The following is an 11112-nucleotide window of genomic DNA, read 5'->3' as shown; positions in this document are numbered from 1 at the left end:
GATGGGAAGTCCTGGTCCTCCTGTCCCCACTTCCTGAGTGCTGGGGTTACAGGTGTGCACCATCACGTCCCGGATTAAAACTCCGGGGTGGAACCCATGGCTTGGTGAAAGCCGGGTAAGCACTCTGGCGGCTCCTCCTGTGGCCACTAGTCCCTTGGCAGTAAAGAAAATAAGTTCTGTCCCCGGACATCACAGGGAGACCCCAGAGTATGAAATCAAGGCACCTGAGCTGGTTGGTGTCTTGCCTGACTCAGTCCCTGAGTGGCTGCTGGGGCCACACCACCAGAAGCATAACACATAACCATTGTAAAAAAAATAAATAAAGGCCACACTTTTTTTTTTCTTTTTCTTTTTTTTTACTTATTTAAAAAGGCCTTGGCGGCAGGAATATAGTGTAAAAATCATTGGAAAAACTAAAAGGCATCGATACATATCCGAATATACTTTGTACATAAATTACATTTCCTTTAGTCTTTCTGAGTTGAGGTCCTGATTCGGCTCTGAGGTCTAATAGTCGAGGGGATCTGGAAGCTGCACGTTTAGTCCGGAATAGTCCACCATGTACACTGGCCACTGCTGGAAAGAGGGGGACAAAGGGGCCAGGTTAGGACACCCGAGGACACGAAGACCTCGCGGAATAACTGGCTCGCTTTCTTTGAGGGTGAACTCAAATGTTACTTATACAACTACTGAGGCCCAGAGAGGGCAAGAGACCTCCCCGAGGTGACACAGGTAGAGCCTGGTGTGACTGTCCCCCACCTGTGTTCCAGGGGTTCAACATGTGGATCAGACACCAGCGAGGACTGAGTGAGCAGGTGCAGTAAGCATCATACACCCAGCTTCACCCCACAGGGGTAAAAGGAAGGCGTACTCAATGATAAAATGATAAAAACGAAGGTAGGAGAAAATGCAAATTCTGGGCTTGCGGCAGTACCCAGAAAGGGGCTGAAGGGATGCACAAAGGGTCTAGAAATCCTAAAATAAGTCTTTGTTCCCCCTTTTCCCTCCATTCTTTTCTATTGAGACAGTCTCACACAGCCCAGGCTAGCCTCAAATTTCTCATTTGAGGTGCTGAGGTTGACCTTAAACGTCTGATCCTCCTGCCTCTACCTCTCCAGTGCTGGGATTACAGGCATGTGCCATCAGGTCCAGTTTACGCAATGCTGGGGACCTAAGCCCGGGCTTCATGTGAACAAGGGCAAGCATTCTGATCTCATATAACCCAAGCTGGACCTCGAATTTCTGGGGCTATAGGCATAGTCCACCATGCCCAGTTCTTTACATAGGTCTTCCTTTGAATCAGGCAAGGGCCACACTCAGCAACGTGGCCGACAGATGATGGAGACTGAGTTCTGCCACGTCACTATCGACCCTCTACTGCGTTCATTACACACATCGCTGGCTGGCCACACCAGCACTTCAATCCCTGCACCGACTGACTGCACAGACCCCCTCAGTCTATCCTGTGGGCAAAACAAGTGGATGGGCCTGCACCTCTGAGGTTAGCACAGTGCCTCCCAGTTCCTGGAGCTGTGTGGGTGGTCCTGCCTGAGGGTGGGGCAAAGGCTACACTGGATTAGGGTGACGTTCAGATCTGCGTGACTTTACCACAAGGGAGATCTGGTTGGTGGATGCCACAGACTCTGGGTTAGAGGACGAGGATGAAGAAGAGGAAGAGGAGGAGACCGAGTTGCCTTCCGAGACCCGCTTCCTCTTGCGCTTGGGAATGTCTTTGGCTGATGGGAGAAACAGTTGCTGAGACCGGATGCTGGGGGCCGTTCTGCGTCGGCCTCCTGAACTCCCTGGAGAAAGCCCTTGCTTTTAGATTTTCAGCGTTTTGACGTCCTCCCCCACACCCCCGCCGCCCCAATGTCCTGGGGATGGAACCCAGGGCTTGGCGCATGTTGAACCAGACTCTTAAGCCCTCACTGGGGGGATTCTAGGCAGGCGTTATACCTCTGACCTAAAGCTACAACCTTTCCCAGCGTCCTAGGCTCTGTGACTCTCTCTACCCATCCACTGAGGCTCAGTTGTCCAGCCTCATTCCCCAAGCAGACCTAAGGGCCGGTTGTCCCACTTCTGGCTCCTATTTACCTACCCTCTTTGCTTCTAAAAATACCCCTTGCCCAGCTCAACAGGCCGAGTACAGCGCTCTAGCTCACCCAGAGTATCTGATCTCTAATATGGCTATCTCCCGGTGACGGTTCGTCAAAAGCCCTAGGTTCCTCTACCCACTTCCCACCAAAGTGTCTCGGTTTGGTTTGCTGAGACAGGGTCTCACATAGCCTGGGCTGGCTTCCAAGTCACTGTGTAGCTGATCTTGGCCTTGACTCCCGATCCTCCTGCCTCTACCTCCCGGGTACCGGGATTAAAGGTGCGTGTCACTATTCCTGATTTACGTGATGCTAGGGAAATCATAAAAGGGCTTTGGGTATACTCTCCTGGCTGAGCCACTCCCCAGCCTTACCTATTTTTTTTTTAGAAATATTTATTTATGCATGCATATATGGCACATGAATGGAGGTCAGAGGACAACTTGCAGGAGTTGGCTCAGTTTCTCCATCATGTGGGTCCTAGGGATTTGAACTCAGTTCATCAGGATTAGCAGCAAGCACCTTTATCCACTGAGCCATCCTCAAGGTCTGTGCCTGCCTGTGCTTTTTGTATTTTTGAAGGCCAGAGACTGGTCCCCATGAGGCAGAAGGCTGGCCTCTCCTGCCTCTGACTCACCTGGCACCTTGGCATCATTGCAGACTTCGGCAAAAGGTCTGAAAGACAGAGAAGCAAGGTCACAGTTAGGAGCTTTCCTTTCCTCACCCACTCCTTGGGAGACGGACATCCGCTCTCCGTATTGATGTTGTAGCAATTGCCCGGTCAGGTCACGCTATAGTTTTACACCGTAAGTGTTGCCCAGTGGTGCATGTGTTAAATATGTGGATGCCAACCTGGCTAGACCTTGATGAGGTAGGGCCTAGGGGATAAGGCATTGAGGTCAGGTGATCAGTGCGGATCTTGGGACCATCGCTTCCTCTTCTCTCTCCACTCCCTGGCTCATTTTTTTCTTTTTGTTTAAAATTTTTTCCTTATATTTATTTATTTATTTTTATATTTATTTATTTATTATGTATACAATATTCTGTGTGTATGCTCGAAGGCCAGAAGAGGGCACCAGACCTTATTACAGATGGTTGTGAGCCACCATGTGGTTGCTGGGAATTGAACTCAGAACCTTTGGAAGAGCAGGCAATGCTCTTAACCTCTGAGCCATCTCTCCAGCCCCATATATTTATTTATTTTGTGTGCATACGGGTGCATGTGTGTTCAGTAGAGGTCAGGGTGGGAGTCGAGTTAGGTCACTCTGTTTATGATGGGAGTCCCAGCAAATCTTACTTAGGTTGTCAGGCTTGGTGGCAAGCATCTTTAATCTTTACCTGCTGAGTCACCTCACCAGGGACCTGTGTGTGTGTGTGTGTGTGTGTGTGTGTGTGCATAATAGTATGCATGTGTGTGGAGGGCATAGGTCAATGTTGGGTGTTTTTCTCAGCTACCCTCTGTGTTATTTTTATTCTGAAGAATTATTATGTACATGTGTGTACACAGGTGTGCAAGCTGACATGCACAGGACGACGCCAGAAGGGAGGGTACCAGGAATCTTCCTTTACCATTCTCCAAATCTCCCTTGGAGGCACAGACCCTCCCTAAAACTGGTACTAGTGTTTTCTCACTAGGCTGGAAGTCAGCCAACTCCACACACCATCCTGTCTCAACCCTACTCATGGGGCCATGGGCATGCATGAGAAGCCCCACGTGTTATGTGGGAACTGGAATCCAAACTCCAGTTCTTGTGATTACACAAACGCTTCTACCTGCTCAGCCATCCTTCTAATCTCCATGCTGTATTTCCAGGCAGAATCACTCACTAAACTGAAGATAGTCTGGATGGCCAATGTGTCCTCGGGATTCTCTTGCTTTTGCCTCCCCAAGAGTGGTCTTCAGTACTCAGGTCTTGATGCTTGTATGATAAGCATTTTTTTTTAAAGATTTATTTATTATGTACACAGTGTTCAGCCTCCATGTATGCCTGCAGGCCAGAAGAGGGCACCAGATCTCATTACAGATGGTTGTGAGCTACCATGTGGTTGCTGGGAATTGAACTCAGGACCTCCCGAAGAGCAGCCAATGCTCTTAACCTCTGAGCTATCTCTCCAGCCTATATGATAAGCATTTTATACCAATTGTGACACCTCCCCAGCTCCTACCTCAAAATTTAAAAAAGATGTTTCTTTTTAAATTTTTTTATCTTTTTGGTTTTTTTTCAAGACAGGATTTCACTGAAGCTTTGAAGCCTGTCCTGGAACTAGCTCTTGTAGACCAGGCTGGTCTCGAACTCACAGAGATCCGCCTGCCTCTTCTTCCCTTTTTTTAAATAATTCTTTATTTTACTGTATGAGTTTCTGTGTGCACAGGTGTATGTGTACCATATTCATGCACAGTCCCCAAGGAAGTCAGAGGACGGCTTCGGATCTCCTGGGAATGGACTTAGGGATGGTTGTGTTACCATGCGGACACTGAGAATCGAACCTGGATCCTCTACAAGAGCAACAAGAGCTCTAAACTGCTGAACCATCTCTCCAGCCCCGTCCTAAAATACCTTGAGTACAGAGGATACTCAAGGATACTCAAGAGACTGAACTAGGATGGGGTCGAGTGGCTCACGCCTGTAATCCCAGCACTTAGGGGTAGAAGGAGGACTAGCAGGAGTTCAAGGTCAGCCTCAATAACACAGTGTGTTCCAGGCCAGCCTGGGCTACAGGAGACTCTGTCTCAAAGCAACAAAAGACTTGGGAGTTGGTTTTCTGACTCAGGATTCTCTCTGACCTCTGGTTCGGCGTGCTGATTGGTATCCTTGGCCAGGGGGGTACCCTCTCCTCTCCCACAGCTCTTGCCCTGCTGTCTGCCCTGTAGCACTTACTGGAGTTGGTTGATGATAACCATCCGCACATGCTCCCTGGCCTTCAGGATCTTCTCCAGCCGATGGATGTCATAGGTGTTGGGGTTCCGGAAGGGGATGTCATCGGGGAGGCCTTTCACCTCCACAGCATCTGGGCTGTCCCGGATCAGTTTGTAAGGGACCAACACAGGCCGATTCAGTCCCAGGGCCTCACCTAGAGAGCACAGGTCAGAGCCAGAGAGAGATGCCCCCATGTCATAAGGCGAATCACTCTAGGGAAGAGCTGGTGACTCTGACAGGCGAACTCAGCAGACATTCCACCCCAGGTACAGCAACTCCATCCAACTACGTTATGAGAGTTCATCCGATCATCCACAGGTTCTAGAATGACCTAGAAGACATACCTCTGGGCACATCTGTATGTGAGCAAGTTTCTAGATTGGGTTAACTGATGTGGGAAGCTCCACTCTAAAGGTGGGTGGTACCACGTTACAGGCTGGGCTTCCAGAACTGAATTAAAATGGACAAAGGGAGCCGGCCCCAGCACTCATCTCTCTCCGCTTCCTGACTGCAGCCTATGGACTAGCTTTAATCTGTGACCCAAAGCAAACCTTCCTTCCTTGGATGGGGTATCTGTCACAGCAATGAGCAAAAGTACCTAACACACATGCCATCAGCCACTGTGGTCATGCAAACTGGCCTGCGCGCGCGCGCACACACACACACACACACACACCCGTCACCCGGGTGGGGGCACTGACCGTATTTCTCATTGAAGAGCTCCTTCACTTGCTCTCGGAGGATCACCTTCTCCCCGAGTCTGTTGGCGTCATCCTCATCTGCAGGGAGAAAATCGTACTGAAGAACTGGCGTATGCTTCTCCCATGTGGCCCCGGGCCTGCAGGGCAGCTCTCCAGATAATGCCTTCTCCACTGCAGCTGCTTTGGTCTCTTATGTATATCCACCCCCTGCCTCCCATTCGTCCATCCCTACACCCATCCCTCACCTCCATTCATATCCATTCACACACCCACCCCCTCACCTCCATTCATATCCATTCACACACCCACCCCCTCACCTCCATTCATATCCATCCATACACCCATCCCTCACCTCCATTCATATCCATCTACACACCCGCCCCCTCACCTCCCATTCTTCCATCCACACACCCGTCCCCTCTCATCCCATCTACACACCCGCTCATCTGCCCATCCACCTAAATTTCCCAAGCAGTACCCCCACCAGAGGCCAGGCACAGAACACCCCAAGAAGAGCTGACAGTGTAGGGGATACCAGTCATAGCCCCAGAGTCAGGGGTGACGGTACACTCGGCAGGGTACAAGAGGCATCCCCCAGGGGACTGGAATGCTTCCCTTTCGTTTTGCTTTCATGTTTGGAAGACAGGGTCTTACACTGGAGCCCCAGCTGGCCTTGAACACAATCATCCTCTCTCAGTCTTCTAAGGGCTGGGATTAGAGGAATGTTCCACCATGCCCTGCTTGGTCCTGGGGACGGACCAGAGTGGATGGCACGCTGAGCCACTGAACCGCGACTCAGCTCACTTGGTTTCAAAGGATGTTTTTTTGTTTGTTTGTATTTTTCTTTTTTGGTTTTTCAAGACAGGGTTTTGCTGTAGTCTTAGAGCCTGTTCTGGAGCTAGCTCTTATAGACCAGGCTGGCCTCGAACTCGGAGATCTGCCTGCCTCTGCCTCCTGAGTGCTGGGATTAAAGGTATGCGCCACCAATGCCTGGCTTTTTTATTTTTTTTTTTGAGTGACATGGGGGCATGGCTGGCCTTGGTCTGTGCTTCTAGCATCTTATTTATATATTTAAACTTTTGTTACCATTTTTGTGAGTTTTTATTTTTTCTGATAGCTGGTCTTAATATGTAGCTTATGTTTTGTTTTGTATTTTGAGACAGGGTTTCTCTTTGTAGCCCTGGCTGTCCTGGAACTCACTTTGTCTTAGACCAGGCTGGTCTCAAACTCACAGAGCTTCCCCTGAAAGGTCTGTGCCACCACCACCCAGCAATGTTGTAGCTTTTGCTAGCCTGACCTCAGTATGCCTCTGCTTCCCAGTGCTGGGTTTAAAGATGTATGCAACCACACGTTTCTCCAGACATCACTGGAGAAATGGCATCTCCACTTTCCTCAGTGAAACACTGAAGTTATAAAAGATTTACCAATCAACTTGCTTAGAAAAGATTAAGTTGGCCAGGCTGGTGGTGGCGTGTGCCTTTAATGCCAGCACTAAGCAGAAACAGGTGGATCTCTTGAGTTCCAGGCCAGCTGGTCTTCACGTTGAGTTCCATGACAGCCAAGGCGACACAGAGAAACCCTATCTCAAACAACAGCAACAACGGATAGAGAGATGGCTCAGTGGTTAAGAAAGAAAAGAAAAGAAAGATGGGCTAGAAAGATGTCTCAGCAGTTAAGAGCACTGACTATTCTTCCCAGAGGACCCAGGTTCAATTCCCAGCACCCACAACTGTGGCAATTCACAATGTCTGTAACTCTAAGATTTGACACTATCACACAAACATATATGCAGGCAAAATACTTGTGTACATTAAAAAATTATTATTGGGAACTGGAGAGATGGCTCTGTGGTTAAGAGCACTGGCTGTTCTTTCAGAGGTCCTGAGTTCAATTCCCAGCAACCACATGGTAGCTCACAGTCATCTGTAATGAGATCTGGTGCCCTCTTCTGGCTTGCAGGGACACATGGAGGCAGAACACTGTATACATACTCAATAAATAAATCTTTAAAATTATTATTATTATTGTTTTTTGAGACAGGGTTTCTCTGTGCAACAGCCCTAGCTCTTGTAGACCAGGCTGGCCCTGAACTCACAGAGATCCACCTGCCTCTGCCTCCAGAATGCTGGCATTAAAGGCGTGTGCCACCACCACCTGGATAAAAAAAATTATTTTTAAAAAAGAAAAAAAAATTAAGTTATATAAGAGTAGAATCCTTGCAGGGCGGTGGTGGCACATGCCTTTAATCCCAGCACTCGGGAGGCAGAGGCAGGTGGATCTCTGAGTTCAAGACCAGCCTGGTCTACAAGAGCAAGTTCCAGGACAGGCTCCAAAGCTACAGAGAAAGCCTCGCGCCTCTCACCAGGAGAAGCCAAATTCTGACGACCTCAGTTAATGGCAACCTTGGTCTGTCTTAAGATAACTGTGACAATACTTCTACTTTGTAAATCTCCCCATTTGTTCACAAACGACCAAACTTGCAGTTTCTGCCTCTGTAAAACACAGCTAACTGCTCAAAGTGTAACCTGGCTAGGGGTGGGGGATGACATGACATGGATGGACGGACAGACGGACAGAATGAAGGAGAATGTACAAAAACAATACAATTGCTTAAACCTACATAAAGCCATAGGAGAGTTCTGCTCCGGGCTGGCTTCTCTCTGGGAACACGCTATTATTAAAGAGTTTTAATTCCCCCCACCCCCACGCTCTGAGTGGCTGTAATAAATTCTCTCCAGGGTGGGGTAGGGTATAATCATTGAACCTGAACTGGGAGGTCGACTATGGGGTGTCCTAGATTAAACTGGGGCTGTTGAGAATCTCTTTCTAGCTCCCTGGGGTACTCAGGTTTCTGGGCATCAGGGACCCAACATACAAGGGCTTTCTAGGCCTGCATCTGCAAGGTCTAACATAGGCCCTGGCCCAGCCCTTCTGAGCCTCTGAGACCCAGTAGGCCTTGGCCTTGGGCTCTAGGGTAGAGAAAAACAACCTTTCCTGTCTGTTTTTGATTTCCAAAACAGGGTTTCTCTCTGGCTATCCTGGAAGTGGATCTGTAGACGAGGTTAGCCTTGAACTCAGAGAGATCCACCTGCCTCTGCCTCTTGAGTTCTGGGATGGCAGGCATGCCATGTGCCACCACTGTCTAGTAATCCTTCCTGTTTTATAGATACAGACACTGATGCTCAAAAGAGCCGAACCTGGCTTGCTGGAGTCACACAGGAAGCCAGCAGGACAGCTCTGCCTGTGTGGACCCCAGTACATCCCTTTTTCCTTGACAGTGCACTGAAACTGCACCTGAGGTCAGAAGACACGATGATGGCATGTGTATGTCAAGTGTGTGTGCCTGTGGTGGCTAGAAGGGATTGCAGGATCCTCTGGAGCTGAGTCACAGGCAACCGTGACCACCCGATGTAATTGCTGAGAAGCGACCTCAGGTCTTTTGGAAAAGCAACAAATACTCTTAACCTCAGAACCATAGCTCAAGTTCTTAGTGTTCAGTTTTGAGATGAGATCTCTTGTAGCTTAGGCTAGACTCAAACTTCCTGTGTAACTGAAGCTGGCCTTGAACTCCTCCCAAGTGCTGGGATGACAGATGTCCATCATCCACACCCTGTAGAGGAAGTGACCGCCTGTTTGGAAGCTTCTAACTGGGCAGCTAAGGGAAGTGGGTCCTGTCAGGTACTCTGACGTGGGAACAACTCTTCCGGTTCTCCTTTGCAGCAAATTCTATATGGAATATTCTCTTTGGGAAGTGACTGACCTAACCTCAGCTCGAATGCCTCCACTGACAAGGAGTTCACTACCTCCAAAGCTCCCCCAACTCCCGGTCCCACAGATCCAGGTCTTTAGACAAGTGTCACCTACATCCGCCATCTTTTTCACCACCTTCTTTAAGGGCCACTCCATCCCCTTCTAGATCTTAATCCTCCCTCCGTCTCTCTCTGGGCCTATCTGCAGAGGCCTTAGCTCATGTCATGGTCCCTGGCTCCTTCTTCAGTCCACCTGCCCCAGGTGGAAGCTGGTCACCATGATGACCAGAAAATGCAAATCTGATATCATTTGGAAAACAAAACTCTTGATGCCTGAAAATAAAACCACACCAGATTGTTGGCATAGACCTGAAAGACAGAAAGACAGAAAGCTGGCTCGAGATGTAACTCTATTGCTAGAGCGCTTGTCTAGAATGCAGGAAGCCCTGGGTTGCAAGGCCAGGCATGGTGTACACACCTATAAAAATTCCAGCACCTCAGAGGTAGAATGGAGGCTGGAGGGTCATGGTTCAAGGTCATCCTTGCTGCCCAGCAAGTTCAAGGCAGCCAGGGATATCTGGGACACTTTGTTTCAAACAGGTCAGAGTTCTTTAAATGCCATCCTTTAAACAAATTCAAGGCAGCCGGGGATGCTTTGTTTCGAACAACAACAAAAGAAACCTAAAAGTAGGAAGGCTGAGTTCACATCTGTCTCCCTACCCTGACGTGGAGAATGTCACCTCCCCAGGCTGGCAGCTACACCCTAGCTTCCGGTCGGACGTGACTTTGTCACTGGAAAGACTCTACCTGCAGGTGGCCACTGGATTTGCCGAAACCAATCTTCAGCCCGTTTTTTTGGAAGACTGACTGTGCACACTGTTTACATGTGTGCGGAGGCCCATCTTCCTCTTCTCCCTCCACAATGCTTACTAATCCCCTCTTAGTAACCCTCATTGCTCCAGGGAGTCCTCTGGGATTCTACTTCCAACAGTCCTTGCCCACAGGGACCTCTGCACCCCAGCTGGGGGACCCCTCTCGACACAGAAGGGACCGCACCTGCTCCCAAGACCTTTCCTCGACACAAGCTAAACTCAATGAGATAATGCCCTCCATCAGATTGCCTGTAGGCAAGTCTATAGCACAGTATTTTTCCTTCTTTCCTTCCTTTTTCTCCCCTCCTGAGTCAGGGTTTCTTAGTGTAGCCTTGGCTGTCCGGGAACTTGCTGTGCAGACCAGGCTGCCCTCAAACTCACAAAGAATCGTCTGCCTCTGCCGCCTAAGAGCTGGGATTAAAGGCGTACGCCACTACCGCCTGTCTGTAGTACATTTTCTTAGTCATTGATATAGGAGGACTCAGACCCACTGTGGGTGAGACACCCCTGGGCACGTAGTTGTGGGGTGTATAAGAAAGCGGGCTGAGTAAGCTGTGGAGAGAAAGCCAGTAAACAGTGTTCCTTCATGGCCTCTGCATCAGCTACAGGTTCCTGCTATGACTTCCCTCAGTGACATTATGAGGTGCGAGCTGAATGAAATAAACCTTTTCTTCCTTAAGGCCTCTAAGCCTGAAGATCTGAGTGTGTACATATCTGTACTTACACACACACACACACACACACACACACACACACACACACACACACACACACACACA

General features: G+C 49.2%; 1 protein-coding gene across 8 annotated transcripts in view; it reads right to left on the bottom strand.

The window, feature by feature from the left end:
- Positions 1 to 349: 349 nt before the first annotated feature.
- Gtf2ird1 (GTF2I repeat domain containing 1) overlaps positions 350 to 11112 on the bottom strand; it is a 91496-nt gene continuing 80733 nt past the window's right edge. For 5 of the 8 annotated variants that reach the window (XM_026785134.1, XM_026785123.1, XM_026785127.1 and 2 more), the window contains 5 exons: positions 5713 to 5790; positions 4973 to 5165; positions 2731 to 2768; positions 1609 to 1802; positions 350 to 576 (listed from right to left, as the gene is read on the bottom strand). In XM_026785134.1, the coding sequence (XP_026640935.1) occupies positions 508 to 576; positions 1609 to 1802; positions 2731 to 2768; positions 4973 to 5165; positions 5713 to 5790 (572 nt within the window). In that variant the 3' untranslated portion in view covers positions 350 to 507. The remainder of the gene's footprint in view (positions 577 to 1608; positions 1803 to 2730; positions 2769 to 4972; positions 5166 to 5712; positions 5791 to 11112) is intronic. The other 3 variants (XM_026785146.1, XM_013350735.2, XM_013350739.2) reach the window with 1 other exon arrangement.

This window comes from Microtus ochrogaster, chromosome 2 (genome assembly GCF_000317375.1).
Source record: "Microtus ochrogaster isolate Prairie Vole_2 chromosome 2, MicOch1.0, whole genome shotgun sequence".
Classification (NCBI taxonomy): Eukaryota; Metazoa; Chordata; class Mammalia; order Rodentia; family Cricetidae; genus Microtus; species Microtus ochrogaster.
Note: the sequence above shows the minus strand (reverse complement) of the source record. Positions and strands in the feature narration are given on the sequence as shown.